General features: G+C 43.1%; 1 protein-coding gene across 1 annotated transcript in view; it reads left to right on the top strand.

The window, feature by feature from the left end:
• The first annotated feature begins 343 nt into the window (after window positions 1–343).
• The window catches only part of gnai3 (guanine nucleotide binding protein (G protein), alpha inhibiting activity polypeptide 3), a 73,146-nt gene continuing 47,411 nt past the window's right edge, over window positions 344–26,078 (top strand). Inside the window, exon 1 of the mRNA XM_045692881.2 lies at window positions 344–1,201. Coding sequence (XP_045548837.1) covers window positions 1,084–1,201 — 118 coding nt within the window. The 5' untranslated portion in view covers window positions 344–1,083. The remainder of the gene's footprint in view (window positions 1,202–26,078) is intronic.

Genomic DNA, 26,078 nt, shown 5'->3' with positions numbered 1-26,078 from the left:
AGGACATTTTGCTCATATCAAATTACATACCCATCTTCTAAAATCCTGTGGCTGTCTTTTATAATCAATAGGCTATGTTGATCTAATTTGCCAATTAAATTAGGCAATTGTCAATAAAACTTACATGTGACGATGTCTGTCTCATCAGGTCTTGACTGGATGCAGATGTGCCCTCATAAATCTGAGCTGCCTGTAATGACGATAGATTTCCACTGGGGGAGCTCATACCAAAGAAAAAAGTTCCTCTGACCGACCCCCCCCCCCCCCCAAAAAAAAGAAATGATGTATTGTATTTCCTCAAATAGAGGCTTTTGGATTGCTGCAACAATCATAGTCAAAGGGTGAGCATTAACATCTAGTGAGCATCTACTACTGAGACCAGAGTAATGTGTAGGCCGATATTATTTTAGTGTCGGAGAGGCACATCCTTGTCCATCCATCCCCCAAATATAGATTGTCTTTTTAGCCTGTTGTGACGTACGTGAGCGCAGCTGGCAGATGCGTACACGCTCGCCATATGCGACAACATTGGCAAAAATCAAGGAGACTTGACATTTGTAGGTAGATATTTTGTATGAATCAATTACGCAGTAGCTTTGAGTGGTATTACGAGCTAGAGAGCCAGTAGTTTTGAAAGAATTCGGGACGAGGGAGCTACTCACCAGTTAATTTTTTTACTACGTTAACATTTGTAATAGGAAAGCCATTTTTTTTTTGGTGTAGCTACTTTCTTCCTAAGCTAGCCTGTAGGTCGCAGGGATCGACTTTTACGTTCAGAAAACGCAGTTTCTACTAGTTCGGCAGCATCCGTAGTTCTTTCAGCGCTAAACCACACTTGTTTGGTGGCGTGAGTTTGTCAGCATCTCTGTTTCTTTCCCATGTGGGATAGATAGCAGCAATAGTGGTCGAGACTGGTGGAGTGCCAACGCCTTTTTCTGGCTCTGTTTCTGGCTCTGACTGGGCGAAACTAATCGCCAAATCACCCGAACGTTTTCTATTTCCCCCCCCAACTATTTCTGAGCGGTAGCTGCCATTCAAACCAGATATTGAAGAAGCCGCAAGTAGCAAACTAAGAGATTGAAAATGGGTTGTACGATCAGCCAAGAGGATAAAGCAGCGATGGAAAGGAGTAAAATGATTGATAGGAACCTACGAGAAGACCGAGACAAAGCGTCCAGGGAAGTGAAACTACTACTACTTGGTAAGTCATTTTACAGTAGAAAGCTTGCTATTTCCCCAGTAACCAAAAAAAAAGGAGTAACAATTGCACCAACATCTAGAGGAAGAAAATGCTTTTGTTTGCTGTTTCGTAACAGTGGTACAATTGTAGTTAGACATCGCTTCAAATTGAATCACATTTTATTTGTCACATGCGCCGAATAAAACAGGTGTAGAACTTACTGTGAAATGCTTAACCAACAATGCAGTTTTAAGAAAATAATTACTAAAGTTTTAAAAAGTAACGCAATAAAATAACGAGGCCATACAGGGGGTACCGAGTCAAAGTGCGGGGGTACAGGTTAGTCGAAGTAATTGAGGTAATATGTACATGTAGGTAGGGTAAAGTGACAAAAAAAATGTGTGTGTAGGGGGGGATTCACTGCAAATAGTCCAGGTAGCTATTTGATTAGCTGTTCAGCAGTCTTGTGGTTGGGGGTGAAAGCTGTTAAGCCTTTTGGACCTAGACATGGTGCTCCGGTACCGCTTGCTGTGCAGTAGCAGAGAGAACAGTCTATGACTAGGGTGGCTGGAGTCTGACAATTCTTTGAGTCTTCCTCTGACACAGCCTGGTATAGAGGTCCTGGATGGCAGGAAGCTTGGCCCCAGGGATGTACTTGGCCCTATGCACTACCCTCTGTAGCCGAGCAGTTGCCATACCAGGCGGTGATGCAACCGGGCAAGATGCTCTCGATGGTGCAGCTATAGAACTTTTTGAGGATCTAGGGATCCATGCCAAATCTTTTTAGTTTCCTGAGGGGGAATAGGCATTCTCGTGCCAGCTTCAAGACTGTCTTGGTGTGTTTGGACCATGATAGTTTGTTAGTAATGTGGACACCAATGAACTTAAAGCTCTCGACCCACTCCACTACAGCCCAACCGATGTGAATGGGGGTGTGTTCGGCCCCCCTTTTCCTGTAGTCCACGATCAGCTCCTTTGTCTTGCTCACGTTGAGGGAGAGGTTGTCCTGGCATCACTTGTAGCTACATAGGGTTAATTTCCCTTCCATTGCTTTCTTTAGTGTGATCGGATCTCAATTGATTACTTTATGCAACATTATGTATGTATGTAGGTGACATCTGAATGTAGTTTAGGATCTTTCTCCACTTGTTGAATTAACTCTTATTAAGCTCTGGACACTCTCTCTCTCAATTCAAATTGCTTTATTAACCAAACAATGTACATTTCGCCAGAGTGTACTTTGGAATTACAGTGCATTCGGAAAGTAATCAGACCCCTGAGTGTGTGCGGTAAGATTATTGTCCATTGTATAGTTATTTTTATCCTTCATTATTGTTGTTACTGATTGTCCCATTTAACAATATTATTGTAATTATATTAATATTGTAAATGAATCACTTAGAGTGCATTCAGAAAGTATTCAGACCCCTTGACTTCTTAGACATTTTGTTATGTTACAGCCGTATTCTAAAATGGAATGAGTAGTTTTTCCTCAGCAATCTACACCCAATACCCCATAATGACATCACAATACCCCATAATAACAAAGCAAAAACAGGTTTTTCAAACTTTTTGCAAATGTATAAAAAAAAATATCACAAGTTATCACAGGTTTTTACAAATCACATTTACATAAGTATTCAGACCCTTTCCTCAGTACTTTGTTGAAGCACCTTTGGCTTTTTGGGTATGACACTATAAGCTTGGCACCTGTATTTGGGGAGTTTCTCCCATTCTTCTCTGCATATCCTCTCAAGCTCTGTCAGGTTGGATGGGGAGCGTCGCTGCACAGCTATTTTCAGGTCTCTCCAGAGATGTTCGATCGGGGTCAAATCCGTGCCACTCAAGGACATTCAGAGACTTGTCCCGAAGCCACTCCTGTGTTGTTTTGGCTGTGTGCTTAGGGTTGTTTTCCCGTTTCCCTTCACCCCAGTCTGAGGTCCTGAGCGCTCTGGAGCAGGTTTTCATCAAGGATCTCTCTGTACTTTGCTCTGTTCATCTTTGCCTCAATCCTGACTAGTCTCCCAGGCCCTGCCGCTGAAAAACATCCCCACAGCATGATGCTGCCACCACCATGCTTCACTGTAGGGATGGTGCCAGGTTTCCTCCAGATGTGACACTTGGCATTCAGGCCAAATAGTTCAATCTTGGTTTCATCAGACCAGAGAACCTTGTTTCTCATGGTCTGAGAGTCATTAGGTGCCTTTTGGCAAACTCCAAGCGGGCTGTCATGTGCCTTTTACTGAGGAGTGGCTTCAGTCTGGCCACTACCGTAAAGGCAAGATTGGTGGAGTGCTACAGAAATGGTTGTCCTTTTGGAAGGTTCTCCCACTAGATGTGTAAGCCTATTTAACACCAATCTGCATAGTGCTGTTTCTCTCTCGCTCTCTCTCTCACTCTCACTCTCACACACACACACACACACACACACACACACACACACACACACACACACACACACACACACACACACAGAGACACACACACACAGAGACAGAGAGAGACAAAGCTAATGATGTGATCTCTCACATGGAACATAGTCTGTCCATATCCTGGCTGTAGTTGTACTCTATGGCTCCATTGGCAACCACATGCTTTATGGGGGAGGGGGTAAGGTAACACGTTTCAGATGTTTTAAAGATGATAGGAAAACCTGTCAGGTGTTATCGGTTTACCTGATCCAGAGCAGAACATAAAGTAACTGTTCCCTCCCATCTTTTCCTCTCGGAACAATCCATCCCTGACTAAAGCTTGTTGTCTGTTCTAGTCGCGTCAGAGTTGTCCTGACTCCCATCCATGATGTCGTCAGTCAGAACACGTAGAAATGGAGTCTAGAACACTTTAGATGATATGCTTTATCTTTACACTGTTTGGATCATTCAGATGTAGATTCCTTAGCTGAAAAACAAGTGCTTATTATTATTATGGATTCCTAGTCCAACCTCTAAATAGTCTAGTAACCAGTCGAACCTCTAAATAGTGACCATTGTTCCAGCAGGGCCTCACTGTCTAAGCTAGACTAATTCGTGTGGTGCTACAGTACAAATGCTGATTCAAACATCCATGCATGTTTTATTGAACTTAATGACTCTCTGTGGTGATTTGGGCTCCATTTAGGAGACACGTGTGTGCGTGTGTGGTGTGTGTGTGTGTGTGTGCACACACACACATACAGACCTGTAGACCTACATGCATACACACACAGGAGTGCTCACTCGCACCACACTCACATGTTTTGTTAATATGCAGTGTTCACACCCTGTAGGCCTATTGTAAATTAGTTATACTGTAGCAGTCGTCTCGCTCATAGTTTCAAGTTTTATTAGTCGTATGTACAGGATACACATGGTATACACCATCCAATGAAATGCTTACTTGCAGGTTCCTTCTGGACAATGAAACAACAATAAGAAACAGTACTGGGCCGTCTTCACCACCCGCTGCAGGGCCTTGCAGTCGTGGACGGAGCGATTCCGTACTAGGTTGTGAAGCAAAGTGGGAAGCAGCATTGTTCTTCTTTAGGTCAAATGCAGACAACAGATTGTTCTATCAGAACAGCGTGTTAACTAGGGGTGTGCCAATCTTGTCATTCTCGTAATCGTATCAGTTTTATCACACTTAAAATCAAATTTTATTTGTCACATACACCGAATATAAAAGGTGTAGAAATTACAGTGAAATGCTTACTTACAAACCTTAACTTCTTAAAGCATTGTTGGTTAACTTCTTATGGCTCAAATCCCGTTAACAGGATCGATTTGACATCATCCGGTGAAATGGCAGAGCGCCAAATATATATATTTTTTTATAAAAAATATTAAACTTTCATACATTCACAAGTGCAATACACCAAATTAAAGCTGAACTTCTTGTTAATCTAGCCACCATGTCAGATTTCAAAAAGGCTTTACGGCGAAGCAAACCATGCGATAATCTGAGGACAGCGCCCAGCATACCAACACATGAAAATCAGATTTCAACCCGCCAGGCGCGACACAAAAGTCAGAAATAACGATTTAATTCATGCCTTACCTTTGAAGAACTTCTTCTGTTGGCACTCCAATATGTCCCATAAACATCACAAATGGTCCTTTTGTTCGATTAATTCCGTCGTTATATCTCCAAAATGTCCATTTATTTGGCTCGTTTGATAAAAAAAAAAAACGGTTCCAACTCACGCAACATGACTCCAAAATATCTTATAAATTACCTGTAATCTTGATCCAAACATTTCAAACAACTTTCCTAATACAACTTTAGGTATTTAACATAAATAATCGATAAAATTTAAGACGGGATAAACTGTGTTCAATACCGGAGGAAAACAAAGAAAGTGCGTTCCAGGTCGCGCGCATCAAACATTAGAGAGCCCTAGACTGGACCCTCATTCTGAAAAGCCGTACTTCTTCATTTCTCTAAAGAAAAACATCAACCAATTTTTAAAGACTGTTGACATCTAGTGGAAGCTATAGGAACTGCAAACATATTTCTATTAAAATGGGCTTACCATAGAAAACCAATGGGAAACAGATTGGCCTCAAAAAAACTAAATCCCTGGATGGATTGTGCTCAGGGTTTCGCCTGTCAAATCAGTTCTGTTATACTCAGACATTATTCAAACCGTTTTAGAAACTTTAGATTGTTTTCTATCCAAATCTACCAATTATATGCATGTCCTTGCTTCAGGGCCTGAGTAGCAGGCAGTTTACTTTGGGCACACTTTTCATCCGGACGTGAAAATAGCGCCCCCAAGCCAAAAGAAGTTAGCTAGGCAAGTCAGTTAAGAACAAATTCTTATTTACAATGACGGCCTAGGAACAGTGAGTTGTTCAGGGGCAGAACGACAGATTTTTACCTTGTCAGCTTGGGGATTCGAACTAGCAACCTTAAGGTTACTGGCCCAACGCTCTAACCACTAGGCTACCTAGTTTGTTGGTGATCTAGACCCCAAGGACCTTGAAGATCTCAACTTGGTACTCGTTATCGGTTGTGATCGGAAAACCCAGCAGTGTGCTTTAAATGCTGCTAAATTCTATACCTCAAGTGTGCATTACTGCTCCATCACTCAGATCACCGTTATTGTTGTAACTTTTAATGTGTTACAGTTAATGTTTACAGTTCATTCATTGAGCTGTATCTAAAGATATTTTCTTTAGTTATTTACTTATGTAATTGTATTATAATTTGTGAGATGGAGAGAACTACATACATATTTCTGCTGTATTGGTTAGTATTGGATTACGCTATTGACTGCAAGTACCAGAATGCCTTGCGACAGGAAGTAGAAAAGAGGAGAACGTGCCAGTTATGTACAGGTGATTATCCTGACTTTCACTAGCAACTTTCTATTATTGTTTGTAGAATCTAAAGTTGTTTAAATGTAACGTGAACTAGTATTATTACTAAAATAAGCTTTCATTTCACAACCTGACGTCCCGAGTCATTACTTTGAAGATGGTTATTCTATATTTTTGGTGCCGGAACCTGGGAAAAGTATGAGCTGCTACGAAGATCATAGGGGGCGACTGAAATGGTTGAGGAGGAACGTCGGCATGAAGCAGAGAGAATGAGACCAAAGCGGGGAACCATTCGAGGTTCCACAACACGGATTTTGAATCAGATTGATGTGGAGATAACCTAGTCAAATCCGGATACCGATCACTTGAGTACATTGTTGGAATTGCTACCAGCTAAGGAGGGAGGACAGCTTGTTTGAACTTGATCATGGAATTGAACAGTTATGCACGGATGATTACAAAGAGCGTGTTATCATGCTGAAGAGCCGTGCACAACGACTGATAAAGATTTTTAAAAAAGGACCTCAATCCACTACCAGCACGGGTGAGTGATCCTCACTCAAACAGATCACAGAGACAATCAGTAAGGCTACCAAAGTTGATTGAGAAATTCTATGGAGATGTCAGTATGTGGCAGGAGATTTGGAGCCAGTATGAGACTGCTATTCACAGCAATGATTCACTGTGTAATAAAGAGACGTTTACTTCTCTGAAAACACATCTCACTGGATCAGCTGCAAAGGCAGTAGCAATACTGATGTTAACAGACAGTAACTATGATGATGATGCAATTGCTCTGTTCGAGAGCAGATCTGGAAGGTAAGATCTTGTGATTAGTTCTCACATGTCAAAGCTGCCGAATCTCACTCCTGTGAAGAAATCCTCTGACCTAAATGCATTGAGGCAGCTATATGATGAATGTGAAATTCAGATTAGGAGCTTGGAATCACTGGGTGTAGTGTCTGAAGCCTACTATGCCCAATCTTACTGCAGATGATTCCAGAGAACATAGCTCTTGACTATAGTCGTCAGAGGGGAGTAGATGATGAATGGAAAGTGGCTGAAATCGTCAGTTTCCTACAGAAGGGGGTTGGTTCAGAGCAGGGAGAGAGCACTACAAATGACAAGATCATGCAACCAACAGAAAGAGAGCAAAGCATGGAACAAGTCATGCTACTCCAATGAAATGAAAACAAAAAGACCCAACATGCCATCTGCTACAGCACTGCATACAGCCAGCCAGAAGGAACAAAACTGTCTATTCTGTGACCGTGCAGACCACAAATCAGAAAACTGCCCTGACCACAATATTGCTACACGCAAAGAGAAACTAAAGACAATGGGAAGATGCTTTTTATGTTCAGGACAGAAACAGACAGCAAAATTCTGTAAAGTCAAAGATGTGTCATGTGGAAGCAGACATCACATTGCTGTGTGTACTGGTAAGAGGAGTGAGGTTCAACCCCTCTACTGTTTCTGAAGCATATATCACATTGCTGTGTGTACTGGTAAGAGGAGTGAGGTTCAACCCCTCTACTGTTTCTGAAGCATATATCACATTGCTGTGTGTACTGGTAAGAGGAGTGAGGTGCAACCCCCTACTGTTTCTGAAGCATACATCACATTGCTGTGTGTACTGGTAAGAGGAGTGAGGTGCAACCCCTCTACTGTTTCTGAAGCATATATCACATTGCTGTGTGTACTGGTAAGAGGAGTGAGGTTCAACCCCTCTACTGTTTCTGAAGCATATGTCACATTGCTGTGTGTACTGGTAAGAGGAGTGAGGTTCAACCCCCTCTGGAGCTGTGTGTGCGGTGAGAGGGGCATATGGAGTCACATTGCTGTGTGTACTGGTAAGAGGAGTGAGGTTCAACCCCCTACTGTTTCTGAAGCATACATCACATTGCTGTGTGTACTGGTAAGAGGAGTGAGGTGCAACCCCCTACTGTTTCTGAAGCATATATCACATTGCTGTGTGTACTGGTAAGAGGAGTGAGGTTCAACCCCTCTACTGTTTCTGAAGCATATATCACATTGCTGTGTGTACTGGTAAGAGGAGTGAGGTTCAACCCCTCTACTGTTTCTGAAGCATATATCACATTGCTGTGTGTACTGGTAAGAGGAGTGAGGTTCAACCCCTCTACTGTTTCTGAAGCATATATCACATTGCTGTGTGTACTGGTAAGAGGAGTGAGGTTCAACCCCTCTACTGTTTCTGAAGCATATATCACATTGCTGTGTGTACTGGTAAGAGGAGTGAGGTTCAACCCCCTACTGTTTCTGAAGCATATATCACATTGCTGTGTGTACTGCTAAGAGGAGTGAGGTTCAACCCCTCTACTGTTTCTGAAGCATATGTCACATTGCTGTGTGTACTGCTAAGAGGAGTGAGGTTCAACCCCTCTACTGTTTCTGCAGATGATTGTTTCCTCAGTTATTCTCCATTCAGTGAAGATGAAACCAGACGGACGGAACACTGTGTTTCTAGCAACGTCCCAACACAACACAGTGAAAGTCATCTTGGAGAATGTCTGGGACAAACAGCAGAGAATAGCGTGAGAGGCAATTGAAACCCCACAAGTGGTGCACAGCTGTGATGAAGGTTCCTGGTGAACAGATTCAACATGAGCTCAAAAGAAAGGGACTGCAGCTCGCAGACTTTCCAGGAGATGACAATGATCCTAAACTCTCTGTCCTGATAGGAGCAGATTTAATACTGGCAGATAGTATCACTTAGAGTGGAGCGACTGACAAAGACGCTGGTTGCTTTAGAGAGCAGTTTTGGATGGTTGGTGCAGGGACCAGTGTCCATATCGTGTCGCCGAGGCAACATGCATGTTCATCCCACTTGATGAAGACACACTAGTCTCCAAACAACTGCATGCATTTTGGGCGCTTGAGTCTCTGGGTATTATATGTGAGAAAACACAGAACCCAGAGGAAAACGAGGCTCTACAGAGGTTCGAGAAAACAACCACCTTCAAAGATGGATGATACCATGTGGAGTTGCCATGGAAACGAGAAATTCCAGAACTCCAAGACAGCTATGGAATCGCCAAGAAACGGTTTGAAGGTCTGAAGAAAAGACTGAAGAAGGATGTGATGTTGTACAGCAGATACAATGAAGTAGTAGAGGACTACTTAGAACAGGATATGGCAGAGGACGTGCCCAAGGACAACGCATCAAGTGCAGACAACGTAAAATACTACTTACCTCACCACGCAGTACTCTGAGAAGATAAGGTGACGACAAATCTGAGAGTGGTGTTTAATGCCTCGTCCCATGAAGATGGCTGTCCATCCCTCAATGACTGTCTTCTCACAGGACCGAACCTGAATCCGGATCTGCTCAGCATTCTGGTAATGGTCAGACTACATGAGATCGCATTCATGGCAGACATCAAGAAGGCTTTCTTGCAGATATCCGTAGCAGAGAGAGACAGAGACGCCGTGAGATTCCTATGGCTCACAGGCCCACCAAGGGGAGAAAATGCAGAGGAGCTGCGCATGCTGAGGATGAAAAGAGTGTTATTTGGAGCTTCCTCAAGTCCATTCTTGCTGGCAGCTACAATCAGGAAGCACCTGAAACAATATGAAACAGAACAACCAGAAGTTGTAGAGATATTGAGAAAGTCACTCTTATGTAGATGACTTCATTGCAAGTTCACGCAATGTTGAAGAGGCTTACTTTGTGACAACTGCAAAGCGAATACTGTCGATTTCAGGCATGGACCTCTGCAAGTGGATGACCAACTCTCCTCAACTGAAAACAAAATGGGAGGAAAGTACGACAACTCACCACCCATTGACGCTAGAAACACATGGAGTAGTGCTGAAGGTTTTAGGTTTAGTATGGAGACCGGGAACAGATGTATTTGTTTGACCTCAAGCCGCTACTGAGCATTCTAAAGCAAAAGGAAAACACAAAGAGAAGTGTTCCGCAGTCGTCTGCACGTATCTTCGACCCTCTCGGCTTCCTGGCCACCTTCACCATAAGGATCAAGTACATGTTCCAGGAAATGTGAGAGAGGGGACTCAGCTGGGACAAATAATTACCACCTGATCTGACACGAGAATGGCAACAGTGGTGTTCAGAACTACCCCAGTTACACCAGCTCACCATACCAAGGTGGTACAGCGTAGATATGCGGCCACAGAACTACACATGTTCTGTGACGCAAGTGAAAGGCGATGCAGTAGCTTACTTGCAAAGTGAATCACAAGACAGGGAAACAACAACAAGTCTAGTTGCATCCAAGTCCAGGGTATCCCCACTCAAGAAAATGACGCTGCCACGCCTAAAGCTCATGGGAGCTGTGATTGGAGCGAGACTAGCAAACAACCTGATGACCACACTGAAAATGGAACAAAAACAGATCAAAATGTGGACAGACTCGATGATCGTGCTGCATTGGATTTGCAACTCAGCTCAGAAATGGAAACAGTTTGTCGCGAACAGAGTGACAGAGATCCAGTCCTTGACCAATCCAGAGTCATGGTCACATATTGAAGGGAAAACGAATCCAGCCGACCTCCCTACAAGAGGACAAACTGTTTGAAACTTAACACAGAGCTAGCTATGTCGGAATGGACCCAGCATTCTGACATCATCCAATCAGTCCGGGGAGATGGATGATAACAAGGTTCCAGAAGAGGTGAATACAGAACTCAAGTCCAGACGCCAGGTTACTGTACAGCTCACAGCAAACACAGACATCACTGAACCCGTGTTGGAGCTTGAAAGGTACAGCAAACTGAAAAGAGTGTTCAGAGTGACCGCCTGGATGATGAGATCCATAGGCAATGCTCGTACAAACATAAAGATCAAGGTGAACCGACTGCTGACGAACTGAAGCACAAAAGTACAGGATCAAGGAACACAAGAGTTTCAGTCAGGATATCAAACTACTGAAGGCAGGAAAAGGCCTAAACAATAACTGTAAAATCAGAGAACTGAAACCGTTCCTGGGCGAACACAAACTACTCAGTGTAGGAGGAAGACTGCAAAAGTCCAACTTCACATTCAGAGAGCAGCACCCATGGGTTCTGCCCAACAAGCACAGATACTCAAATGATACAGTACCATCATGAGAAGCTGATGCATTCTGGAGCAAGACACACTCTAGTACAAATCAGAGAGCGATACTGGATCTTGCGTGCTAGGCAGCTAGTCAAGAGCACAGTGACAACATGTATAGTGAGCAAGAGATTCAAGGCAAGGGCCGGACACCAGGTCACTGCGCCTTTACCAAAAGACAGAATAACTGAATCTCCACCATTCAAAGTCACAGGTGTGGATTTTGCAGGACCGCTTTACATGAAAGAAAATGGTTCTGTGAAGAACCAGAGCAGTGCATTTGGAACTGGTCTCAGATCAGTCAACAGAGACATTCCTGTTAGCTCTGAAAATATTCATCTCAAGGAGAGGATTATGCAAGGTAATCTACTCAGACAATGCAAAAATGTTCAAGAGAGCTGATCAGGACTTGAAAGAGCTGTGAAAGGCAATCGAAGAGCCCCAACTCTTGGTGCTCTTCTCAGAAAGGGGCATCACCTGGACGTTCATCACCAAGCGAGCAGCCTGGTGGGGCGGATTCTGGGAAAGACTCGTCAGGTCAGTGAAAACATGCCTGAGAGAGGTTCTTGGGAGAGCTTCACTCAACTTTGAAGAGATGTGCACAGTCCTGACAGAGATTGAAGCTATCCTAAATTCTAGGCCTCTTCATGCACAATGAGCTGGATGAACTACAACCCCTGACCCCAGCACACTTCCTGGTGGGTAAAAGATGAACATCTTTGCCACCCAATCCATTTCCGGCTGACACTCAGCACCCAACGCTAAACAAGGAGGAAATGACACACAGATGGAAGTACAGGCAGAGACTTGTGACCAGCTTTTGGAACAGCTGGCGAAGAGACTACTTGCTGGATCTAAAGTCAACACACCGCTGTGACACCACAGCCCACCCCACTGAAAGCAGGTGATGTTGCACTCATCGGCGAAGATAACACACCCAGACAAACCTGGAAGCTAGGAAAGATTGAGGAACTGTTTCCAGGCCGAGATGGCCTAGTTAGGTCATGTTCAGTTCGTACTGCTTCAGGGACTTTGTTGAGAAGACCTGTTCAGCGATTTAGATGAACACAGTTGTTCATCGGGTGGGAGGATGTTGTAACTTTTAATGGGTTACAGAGTTAATGTTTACAGTTAATTCATTGAGCTGTATCTAAAGATATTTACTTTACAGTTATTTACATATGTAATTGTAGTAGAATTCGTGTGATGGAGATTGAGTGAACTACATACATATTTCTGCTGTATTGGTTAGTATTGGATTTACGGTATTGACTGCAAGTACCAGAATGCCTTGCGACAGGAAGTAGAAAAAAGGAGAACGTGCCAGTTATGTACAAGTGATTATCCTGACTTTCGGTAGCAACTTTCTATTATTGTTTGTAGAATTTAAAGTTGTTTAAATGTAACGTGAACAAGTATTATTATTAAAAGAAGCTTTCATTTCACAACCCGACGTCACGAGTCATTACTTTGAAGATAGTTATTCTATAGTTATGTTCCTTCATTACTGCTCCATCACTCAGATCACATGGTTATGTTCCTTCATTACTGCTCCATCACTCAGATCACATGGTTATGTTCCTTCATTACTGCTCTGTCAATCCAGTGGTGGGAATAGTACTACATACTCATACTTGAGTAAAAGTAAAGATACCTTAATAGAAAATGACTATTAAAAGTCACCTAGTAAATACTATTTAAGTATCAAGTAAAAGTATAAATCATTTCAAATTCCTTATATTAAGCAAACCAGACTGTACAATTGTTTTTATTTTTTATTAACGGATAGCCAGAGGCACACTACAACACTGACCAGGGATTTTCTCTTGATAAGTGTGTGAATTGGACCATTTTCCTGTCAAAATGTAAAGTAAAAGTACTAGCAAAGTACTTTTGGGTGTCAGGAAAAATGTATGGCGTAAAAAGTACATTATTTTCTTTAGGAAGGTAGTGAAATGAAAATCGCCAAAAATGTAAATAGTAAAGTACAGATATGTTAAAGAACTACTTGAGTAGTTTTTTGGGGTATTTTTACTTAAGTACTTTACAACACTGCTCAGATCACATTATGTTCCTTCATTACTACTCTCACTCAAATCACATCGAAGGCCCCTCAGGGGTATGTGCTTAGTCCCCTCCTGTACTCCCTGTTCACCCACGACTGCGTGGCCAAGCACGACTCCAACACCATCATTAAGTTTTCTGACGACACGACGATGGTAGGCCTGATTACCGACAACGATGAGACAGCCAAAAGAGAGGAGGTCAGAGACCTGACAGTGTGGTGCCAGGACAACAACCTCTCCCTCAACGTCAGCAAGACAAAGGAGCTGATTGTGGACTATAGGAAAAGGAAGGCCGAATTCTCATCAACGGGGCTGTAGTGGAGCGGGTCGAGAGTTTCAAGTTCTTTGGTGTCCACATCACCAACAAACTATCGTGGTCCAAACACACCAAGACAGTCGTGAAGAGGACTCTACAATGCCTATTCCCCATCAGGAGACTGAAAAAATGTTTCGCACGGGTCCCCAGAGCCTCAAAGTTTTACAGCTGCACCATCGAGAGCCCTTAACTGTGACTGTTAGCTAGCTAGCTATGTTAACCAGGTGCTTTCTTGCCTAGTCTTAGCTAGACTACCAATGTTTTACAAACAAAAACACTAGCTAGCTCAATTAGCTATCTAAATATCACATAGGCTAGACCCTAAACTTATTGACTTAGCTAGCTACCTCTGCTCTAACAGTTAGCTAAGCTTGCTAGCGAGCTAACATGAACGTTAGCTTACGTTAATGGAGAAACTTTGACAATAACCGCGAACAGTCCAGAAATGAAGCTAGATAAAATGTCGCAAACAAATTAGCTACTGCAACGAAATATACTACTACAAATACAATAGCTACAATGACTTGTTTTGAACTTTTTGGTACCTTCTCCGGCTGGCCTCCACTGTTAACCAACTGACTGACTCTCACAACGACCGTTGTAAAGTCAAGCGTAGAGGCAGGCTCGAGCTGCGGAGGCCATCGCTGCTAGATCGTGTGTTTTTGAATCTTAAATTAAACTGTCTTTTTTTAGTTCAGTAACAATTTGGCGTGCAACCTTGGGTTATGACAAAGAAACACTATGGCAAAAAGACACAGTTGGTGGTACAATTCATACCTTTCCCGGTTTAGATACGCTATTTGTCCTTCTCAGAATGCGCAGGCATAGCTACTGTCAAAAGTTGCATGCAGGACAGCTAATCTTCATTTCATAGTGTTGATGTCTTCACTATTATTCTACAATGTAGAAAATAGTACAAAAAGAAAACCCCTGTAATGAGTATTTACATTTAAGTCATTTAGCAGACGCTCTTATCCAGAGCGACTTACAAATTGGTGCATTCACCTTATGATATCCAGTGGAACAACCACTTTACAATAGTGCATCTAAATCTTTTAAGGGGGTTAGAAGGATTACTTTATCCTATCCTAGGTATTCCTTAAAGAGGTGGGGTTTCAGGTGTCTCCGGAAGGTGGTGATTGACTCCGCTGTCCTGGCGTCGTGAGGGAGCTTGTTCCACCATTGGGGTGTCAGAGCAGCGAACAGTTTTGACTGGGCTGAGCGGGAACTGTGCTTCCTCAGAGGTAGGGGGGCCAGCAGGCCAGAGGTGGATGAACGCAGTGCCCTTTTTTGGGTGTAGGGCCTGATCAGAGCCTGAAGGTATGGAGGTGCCGTTCCTTTCACAGCTCCGTAGGCGATCACCATGGTCTTGTAGCGGATGCGAGCTTCAACTGGAAGCCAGTGGAGAGAGCGGAGGAGCGGGGTGACGTGAGAGAACTTGGGAAGGTTGAACACCAGACGGGCTGCGGCGTTCTGGATGAGTTGTAGGGGTTTAATGGCACAGGCAGGGAGCCCAGCCAACAGCGAGTTGCAGTAATCCAGATGGGAGATGACAAGTGCCTGGATTAGGACCTGCGCCGCTTCCTGTGTGAGGCAGGGTCGTACTCTGCGAATGTTGTAGAGCATGAACCTACAGGATCGGGTCACCGCCTTGATGTCAGTGGAGAACGACAGGGTGTTGTCCAGGATCACGCCAAGGTTCTTAGCACTCTGGGAGGAGGACACAAGGGAGTTGTCAACCGTGATGGCGAGATCATGGAACGGGCAGTCCTTCCCCGGGAGGAAGAGCAGCTCCGTCTTGCCGAGGTTCAGCTTGAGGTGGTGATCCGTCATCCACACTGATATGTCTGACAGACATGCAGAGATGCGATTCGCCGCCTGGTTATCAGAAGGGGGAAAGGAGAAGATTAATTGTGTGTCGTCTGCATAGCAATGATAGGAGAGACCATGTGAGGATATGACAGAGCCAAGTGACTTGGTGTATAGCGAGAATAGGAGAGGGCCTAGAACAGAGCCCTGGGGGACACCAGTGGTGAGAGCGCATGGTGCGGAGACAGATTCTCGCCACGCCACCTGGTAGGAGCGTCCTGTCAGGTAGGACGCAATCCAAGCGTGGGCCGCGCCGGAGATGCCCAACTCGGAGAGGGTGGAGAGGAGGATCTGATGGTTCACAGTATCAAAGGCAGCAGATAGGTCTAGAAGGATGAGAGGAGAGAGAGTTAGCTTTAGCAGTGCGGAGAGCCTCCGTGACACAGAAAAGAGCAGTCTCAGTTGAATGCCCAGTCTTGAAACCTGACTGATTAGGATCAAGAAGGTCATTCTGAGAGAGATAGCAGGAGAGCTGGCCAAGGACGGCACGTTCAAGAGTTTTGGAGAGAAAAGAAAGAAGGCATACTGGTCTGTAGTTGTTGACATCGGAGGGATCGAGTGTAGGTTTTTTCAGAAAGGGTGCAACTCTCGCTCTCTTGAAGACGGAAGGGACGTAGCCAGCGGTCAAGGATGAGTTGATGAGCGAGGTGAGGAAGGGGAGAAGGTCTCCGGAAATGGTCTGGAGAAGAGAGGAGGGGATAGGGTCAAGTGGGCAGGTTGTTGGGCGGCCGGCCGTCACAAGACGCAAGATTTCATCTGGAGAGAGAGGGGAGAAAGAGGTCAAAGCACAGGGTAGGGCAGTGTGAGCAGGACCAGCGGTGTCGTTTGACTTAGCAAACGAGGATCGGATATCGTCAACCTTCTTTTCAAAATGGTTGACGAAGTCATCCGCAGAGAGGGAGGAGGGGGGGGGAGGCGGAGGAGGATTCAGGAGGGAGGAGAAGGTAGCAAAGAGCTTCCTAGGGTTAGAGGCAGATGCTTGGAATTTAGAGTGGTAGAAAGTGGCTTTAGCAGCAGAGACAGAAGAGGAGAATGTAGAGAGGAGGGAGTGAAAGGATGCCAAGTCCGCAGGGAGGCGAGTTTTCCTCCATTTCCGCTCGGCTGCCCGGAGCCCTGTTCTGTGAGCTCGTAGTGAGTCGTCGAGCCACGGAGCAGGAGGGGAGGACCGAGCCGGCCTGGAGGATAGGGGACAGAGAAAATCAAAGGATGCAAAAAGGAGGAGAGGAGGGTTGAGGAGGCAGAATCAGGAGATAGGTTGGAGAAGGTTTGAGCAGAGGGAAGAGATGATAGGATGGAAGAGGAGAGAGTAGCGGGAGAGAGAGAGCGAAGGTTGGGACGGCGCAATACCATCCGAGTAGGGGCAGAGTGAGAAGTGTTGGATGAGAGCAAGAGGGAAAAGGATACAAGGTAGTGGTCGGAGATTTGGAGGGGAGTTGCAATGAGATTAGTGGAAGAACAGCATCTAGTAAAGATGAGGTCAAGCGTATTGCCTGCCTTGTGAGTAGGGGGGGAAGGTGAGAGGGTGAGGTCAAAAGAGGAGAGGAGTGGAAAGAAGGAGGCAGAGAGGAATGAGTCAAAGGTAGACGTGGGGAGGTTAAAGTCACCCAGAACTGTGAGAGGTGAGCCATCCTCAGGAAAGGAACTTATCAAGGCGTCAAGCTCATTGATGAACTCTCCAAGGGAACCTGGAGGGCGATAAATGATAAGGATGTTAAGCTTGAAAGGGCTGGTAACTGTGACAGCATGGAATTCAAATGAGGAGATAGACAGATGGGTCAGGGGAGAAAGAGAGAATGTCCACTTGGGAGAGATGAGGATTCCAGTGCCACCACCCCGCTGGCTCGATGCTCTAGGGGTATGCGAGAACACGTGGGCAGACGAAGAGAGAGCAGTAGGAGTAGCAGTGTTATCTGTGGTAATCCATGTTTCCGTCAGCGCCAGGAAGTCTAGGGACTGGAGGGTAGCATAGGCTGAGATGAACTCAGCCTTGTTGGCTGCAGACCGGCAGTTCCAGAGGCTGCCGGAGACCTGGAACTCCACGTGGGTCGTGCGCGCTGGGACCACCAGGTTAGAGTGGCAGCGGCCACGCGGTGTGAAGCGTTTGTATGGCCTGTGCAGAGGGGAGAGAACAGGGATAGACAGACACATAGTTGACAAGCTACAGAAGTGTTGTTTCTTGTATTATTGTCTCTTGTGTCTTTAGAGAACTGTTTCACTTTGATATCCTTTTTCTTCTGTCCTGATTTTCTCTTTCTTTTCTTCTGTTAACTAGATATTCTTTGTTGTTTGAGTAGGTGTGTCAAACTTTTTACTGGTACTGTATATGAGCCCAAGTCCCCCCCCCCCCCCCCCCAAAAAAAAAACATGAATTAAAATAATGATTGTGCCGTTATACAATAAATAGCCTACTGCATATTTACATGGCAGAAAAACATGACACAAAACTGATTTATAAGATGTCTTTTGGTACATAATTGGTCTAGCCTATAACAAATTGTAAACTTAAACAAATTGGAGTGATTGCCTTTGAGTGTAGACTGTATTATTATGCACACTAGATGGACTGGTTACCTTATGCTCCAAACTTTCCATTTATGATTCTGGGAGAGAACAATAGGCCTACGTGGGTTCTTCCTTTAAAAGTTGCGTCATACTGCAGCATAGCTTGCGGGCTGCCGCAAAATTCTCTGTCATGTTATTTAAGTGTCTGCCATTGTTGTCGTTAATGTTAGTTAGTGCTTGTCTGCCCACCAGAGGGCATCTTTGAGAAACTATGTTATTGAAATGACATGGAGCTGTAGGCCTGAGTCAAAGGGAGCCTTGAATAGAACAGACCATATGGGATGGATTTTTAGAAATGTAGCTTAATTAATTTGATGAATATTATGGTGTTTCTATTCCAAGAAAAACTAACATGCATTTCTTACTGTAGCTGTTTTAGCATAACTTATTGGCATAAAAAGGCCTACTTCAATATGCAGTACATCCATCAATCATTCATTTGTGCATGTCATCCATCACACAGCATACAAGTCATCCATTAAATACAGTCAAGCATTTTAGTTATAAAACTAAATAACAAAGGGAGCATTGAATAATTAAACAATCAATAAACCGCAACATGGCGGCTAAAGCGATTTTAATTCATGAATGCATTTGACAGTTTTTAATATTGGCTGTACTAGAGACTTTTTAAAACCTTTTTTTGTTAGAACAGACTATATGGGATTTATTTTTTTAAATGTAGCTTAACCTCTCTAGGGTAGGTGGCACCAAATCGTCCCACCTACGTAACAGCCAGTGTAATCCCGTGGCGCGTTATTCAAAAACCTAAAAAATGCAAAAACTTCAATTTTTCAAACATATGACTATTTTACACCATTTTAAAGACAAGACTCTCGTTAATCTAACCACACTGTCCGATTTCAAAAAGGCTTTACAACGAAAGCAAAACATTAGATTATGTCAGCAGAGTACCCAGCCAGAAATAATCAGACACCCATTTTTCAAGCTAGCATATAATGTCACATAAACCCAAACCACAGCTAAATGCAGCACTAACCTTTGATGATCTTCATCAGATGACAACCCTAGGACATTGTGTTATACAATACATGCATGTTTTGTTCAATCAAGTTCATATTTATATCAAAAAACAGCTTTTTACATTAGCATGTGACTAGCATGTGACTAGCATTCCCACCGAACACTGCCGGTGAATTTACTAAATTACTCACGATAAACGTTCACAAAAAGCACAATTATTTTAAGAATTATAGATACAGAACTCCTCTATGCACTCGATATGTCCGATTTTAAAATAGCTTTTCGGTGAAAGTACATTTTGCAATATTCTCAGTAGATAGCCCGGCATCACAGGGCTAGCTATTTAGACACCCAGCAAGTTTAGCACTCACCAAAGTCAGATTTACTATAAGAAAAATTGTATTACCTTTGCTGTCTTTGTCAGAATGCACTCCCAGGACTTCTACTTCAATAACAAATGTTGGTTTGGTTCAAAATAATCCATTGTTATATCCAAACAGCGGCGTTTTGTTCGTGCGTTCAAGACACTATCCGAAAGGGTAAATAAGGGTGACGAGCATGGCGCAATTCGTGACAAAAAATGTCTAAATATTCCATTACCGTACTTCGAAGCATGTCAACCGCTGTTTAAAATCCATTTTTATGCCATTTTTCTCATAAAAAAGCGATAATATTCCGACCGGGAATCTGCGTTTAGGTAAACAGATGAAAGAAAATAAAGCATTCGGTTGACTCGGGCACGCGCCTAAGCCCATAGTACTCTGATCGGCCACTTGCCAAACGCGATAGTGTTTCAGCCAGAGGCTGCCTCGATATCGTTCAGCTTTTTCCCGGGCTCTGAGAGCCTATGGGAGCCGTAGGAAGTGTCACATTAGAGCAAAGATCCTCAGTCTTCAATAAAAAGAGCCCAGATGAAACACAACTTGTCAGACAGGCCACTTCCTGCATGGAATCTTCTCAGGTTTTGGCCTGCCATTTGAGTTCTGTTATACTCGCAGACACCATTCAAACAGTTTTAGAAACTTTAGGGTGTTTTCTATCCAAAGCCAATAATTATATGCATATTCTAGTTACTGGGCAGGAGTAGTAACCAGATTAAATCGGGTATGTTTTTTATCTGGCCGTGTCAATACGGCCCCTTAGGCCTAACAGGTTAATTAATTTTATTAATATTATGGTTTTTCTATTCCAAGAAACTGAAATGCATTTTTTAAATTTTTTTTTACTGTATCTGTTTTAGCATAACTTACTTATTGGCATGAAGGCCTACTTCAATATAGTATATCTTCAGTATATCTACAAATATTTGTTTCATCTCTACATGTAGTTCTCCTAATTTAAACCCAATCTAACCTGTTTGGCATCAACTGAAAACATTAATCCGTGACTCTGCCAAACCTACAAGCAAAGATAAACTGGTGAAGGCCATCAAGACGTTTTGGCTTGAGAACCTGACCATACAACAATGCAACAAATACATTGATCATCTCAGCAAGGTTTTACCTGTGGTCGTGGAGCTACTAAAATGTAGCTGAAATGTACAGTTGTTGAAATAAACATCTGCATTTTGAGTATTTTTATCATTTTATTAACGAAAGCATAAAGATGTTGTAGATCAAATACTGATATGCTTTATTTGACATTTTGCGGTAGCCGTGAGGTATTGAGTTAGAAATGTAAGACTTTAGAGTACTTAATGCAAGTTGGGGGGGGGGGGGGGTTTCACACCTAAAGTGAGCTATTAGACTGTCCTTTTTTTAAATGAAGAGCCGATTATCCTGCTAATAGCCCATCATGGAAACGTTGTTTGCAGAGTTCACAACCTACTACACTTGTGGGAAAAACAAGTGTTTGAAAACATGTTTTCAAAATGCCTCCAGCTGTCCATCACTACTGTAAATAAAAAAAACACAGCATCTACAAGTGGTACAAATATATTATCGAATTTGATAAAAATATATCCCTGCAAATTAAAAATGGTCTGATCTCCACGAAAGCCAACCGAACTGAGAAATAGGTTTTTATTTTTTATACTAACTAGTGGTTGCCTTGGTGAATAATCCAATAATAATTGGTATGACATGGCTCTCGGAACTCATTGAGGTGCCTTCTAAATGTAATACTGGCAGATCAATAAAATGTCCTTATCTAATTAAATGTAAAGGATTGGAGGATTCTAAATTAACATCTAAGGGGCTTTTATACGATTATAATGCAAGGTTAATAATAAATGTATATATTTGTAGGGGTTGATGCATTTTTCGTTATGGCAAATCTGGTCTGTGGTATTGAGTTAGAAATGTAAAACCTTTTAGAGAGAGAGAAATATATATATATTGGTTCTTAATTCATGGCGTGGTTTCTTTATAGCCAACTGTGGCTCAGTTGGTAGAGCATGGTGTTTGCAATGCCAGCATGGTGTGTGCAACGCCAGGGTTGTGGGTTCGATTCCCACGGGGGGCCAGTACAAAAATAAATGAAATGTATGCATTCACTACTGTAAGTCGCTCTGGATAAGAGCGTCTGCTAAATGACTTAAATGTAAATGAATGCATGGAGGAAAAGAGTAATAATAGCCTACTGCCTGTAGTCCTAAAAACAATTAGGCTAAAATAAATGGATATTATTTCTGTTGTAACCGATTGGCTCTCGGAACTCATCGGCTATCAGTCTTTCACACTGTGGTAAATAAAGCCCATTTGTTCTTTAGAATGATTTATTTCTGTTTTTAGAGGGAGAGAAACCAAAAGGCCACCGTGCCTATTTTTGAAAATCATTTTGGATTTACCCAAGTTCTCACTCAACTCCAGGACCACCTCCAGCGTGTTTCATTTTTTAAAACATTTTTTGCCTGATGCAGGACTAGTGCCAGAGAAGAGAGATTCTCCGACTGAAAACGCCTCCATTCATTTAGGAAAAGATAGTCAATTTGTGCCACAGTTTAGACTACCGATAGATCAGCGTTCTAACTTGTGATAGTGTGGTGCAATGACAGAATGGCGCAATCTACCTCAAACGGTCGCGACATAAACACTAAACTTTTAAGGGAAGAACCACTGTAGGCCCTGATTTGTTCAGGGCACTTTACAGAGTTATCCTACAATTATAGTGAATTTGTATACTTTCACAATTAATAGGCTGACATATTACCTTTAGGTACAAAATATCTCACCACTGGGCGTTTCCATCTCCTCCCCTTACTCCTTCATTCCTTTCTCAAGCACACAGAGGGGCTGTCAACCGTTTAATGAAATATGTTTAGTTGTGAAAACATTCCCGAAAAGATTTCACTTGGTTTCCCAAATGAAGCACTGGGTAGCTGCAGGACCAGGGTTGGAGAGCCAATGGCATACAGAGATTGGGCGGAATATTACCTGTCGCTCAGCGAGAGGCTGCGTGCTTCTCAAACAGTGGTTGATACATGGAGTGAAACATCTGGAGTAGCCTATCTAGCATGATTGAAAAGCAAACAGGCACTTCCCCAAATTGAAACTCACTTGCCTCATATATAGACTAGTGATGTAGCTGTTTGTTAATCTTCTTGTTGGCTGAAGAACAGTGGCAGCGGTTCATCTTCAACGTGTCCATCTGAGTTCGGCAAGAAGGACATGCGGCGTTGCCTCCTTCACCTGCATGTTCTGTTAATATAAAGTGATTTCTGTCATTCTGAGCACCGTGGGTGGACGCCCCTGAGCACCGTGGGTGGACGCCCCTGAGCACCGTGGGTGGACGCCCTAATCAGGTTACGCCCCCAATGCATATGGGTCTGGTAAATGTCTCATATGTTTGGTAAATTAAAATGCTGCCGGTCAAATGTCCGACACCACATTTTCATAATGGAAATCCTAAAATATACCTAATGCTCTTGTCATTTCTTTGTCCCTGTCAGAATAAGCTGCCAAGGGCTGCTTGAGTGCAGAGGGGAGACGGCCCCACCACTCGCCATCTAACAGAACTAGTTCCCGTCTGCGCCTCACAAAATAACAGTTTGAAATGCACCAATTAAGATTGAAATTAGAATTTTGATTATGACGTGCGATAGGACAGGCCTAGTCATTTAACGGAATAGCCTGAAATGTTTTTTCATGTATTCGTTCAGCTTCACAGTGTGGACCGAACCGAGGTCCCCAATCCGAACAGTTCGGTATGAGTACATGTATTGTTAAACCCCTACTGACCTCCATTGATTTAGTCACTCTAATTCTGGCCATCCTACAAGGGCCGATACGTAAGCTTATTAAATATCAGTGATACTATCAAGAGCAGTGTGCGGTTTCCTTTTTTCCTTCATCCTACTTAAAAACTCCAATAACTTTTGAATGAATTATAATCGAGACATGATGTTTGGACCATTGGTTTTCTTAGAGAATTATCTGCACTATTATTTTATCCAATGGTCAAAATATGAGTTTTTAATTGGACACCCTACAAGCTACAGTATAGTGAATGAATGTGCTACTTCTCATTACTGTTATCTGTCTTACATTCATTAGTTCATGGTATACAGAAATTGTCCCATTCTCCCCATTAGTATCTGACTGTCTCCTTGTTTAGGGATGCACCATTGGTATCTGACACTATCCAAGTATTCCCTTAGTGCCTGGCAGCTCTCTACTGCAGTGTCACATCCCAGGCTGCATCATACTACAGTACTGTCAATGAGGATTCTTCTACATGATACTAGTGCCCATGTCCCTTTCTATAGCCCACACACACTGTGCTATAAATATGGGCCAATGAGAGACTGATTTTCAGAGGCAGAATCTAGCTACCTTCTCTTCCTCACACATCGAACAAAGCTCGGGCCAGCTGGCACCTACTAGTTCCTCTGCTGAATGCAAAAGGATGCGAGGGAGGGTTATGAAAATGTAATGGACCATGACGTTTTCTTAACCTCTATGGGACCGGCGGGACGAATTCGTCCCACCTACGTAACAGCCACTGCCATCCTGTGGCGCGATTTTCAAAATCTTCAAAATCATATTACTTCAATTTCTCAAACATATGACTATTTTACAGCCATTTAAAGATAAGACTCTCGTTAATCTAACCACACTGTCCGATTTCAAAAAGGCTTTACAACGAAAGCAAAACATTAGATTATGTCAGCAGAGTACCAAGCCAGAAATAATCAGACACCCATTTTTCAAGCCAGCATATAATGTCACCAAAACCCAGAAGACAGCTAAATGCAGCACTCACCTTTGATGATCTTCATCAGATGACAACCCTAGGACATTATGTTATACAATACATGCATGTTTTGTTCAATCAAGTTCATATTTATATCAAAAACCAGCTTTTTACATTAGCATGTGACGTTCAGAACTAGCATACCCCCCGCAAACTTACGGGGAATTCGCTAACATTTTACTAAATTACTCACGATAAACGTTCACAAAAAGCATAACAATTATTTTAAGAATTATAGATACAGACCTCCTCTATGCACTCGATATGTCCGATTTTAAAATAGCTTTTTGGTGAAAGCACATTTTGCAATATTCTAAGTACATAGCCCAGGCATCACGGGCTCGCTATTTAGACACCCGGCAAGTTTAGCACTCACCATAATCATATTTACTATTATAAAAATGTCATTACCTTTTGTTGTCTTCGTCAGAATGCACACCCAGGACGTCTACTTCAATAACAAATGTTGGTTTGGTCCAAAATAATCCATCGTTATATCCGAATAGCGGCGTTTTGTTCGTGCGTTCCAGACACTATCCGAAATAGTAAAGAAGTGTCGCGCGCTTGGCGCAATTCCTGACAATAAAATTCAAAGTATTCAATTGCCGTACGTCGAAGCATGTCAACCGCTGTTTAAAATCAATTTTTACGTCATTTTTCTCGTAGAAAAGCGATAAAATTCCGACAGGGAATCTCCTTTTCGGCAAACAGAGGAAAAAATCCCAAAGGCGGGGGCGGTCGGGGTCACGCGCATAAGCTAGTGTCTCTTGATGGGCCACTTGAGAAAGGCGATAATGTGTTTCAGCCTGGGGCTGGAATGACGACATTCTCTTTTTTCCCGGGCTCTGAGAGCCTATGGACGACGTGGGAAGTGTCACGTTAGAGCAGAGATCCTTAGTAAATGATAGAGATGGCAAAGAAGTTCCAGAAATGGTCAGACAGGCCACTTCCTGTAAAGGAATCTCTCAGGTTTTGACCTGCCATTTGAGTTCTGTTATACTCACAGACACCATTCAAACAGTTTTAGAAAATTTAGGGTGTTTTCTATCCATATGTAATAAGTATATGCATATTCTAGTTACTGAGTAGGAGTGGTAACCAGATTAAATCGGGTATGTTTTTTATCCAGCCGTGTCAATGCTGCCCCCTAGCCCTAACAGGTTAATAGTAGACCTACAGTCATACAAACAGCTACACTAAGAGTGGCATCAGGTCCACTGAGAGACTGTGTACAATCTTGGTATAATATTATTGGTCATTTCTTTGAGTCTAAAGCCCACAAGCTTCCCCACCATCTTATTGGGTAGCCAGTCATGTTGATGACAGCGGCCTAACTACGAATTTTAGAAGACTGTAATTGGCCAGCCAAATAACCGTGGTCACCGTAATAACCATTCGAATAGATGCACGTTTTCTCCTCTCCTGACTGCATGTCCTGCCATAGAATGAATAAAACGGGCGTCCCCATTCAAGTCAATGCTGGCATAATGGGTGGACTGGTGGCCATTGCTATTGTATCCATAGGAGCAAAGCA

The sequence above is a fragment of the Salmo salar genome, chromosome 13, assembly GCF_965601325.2.
Source record: "Salmo salar chromosome 13, fSalSal1, whole genome shotgun sequence".
In the NCBI taxonomy this organism is placed as follows: domain Eukaryota; kingdom Metazoa; phylum Chordata; class Actinopteri; order Salmoniformes; family Salmonidae; genus Salmo; species Salmo salar.
This window is presented reverse-complemented; position numbering and strand designations above follow the sequence as displayed.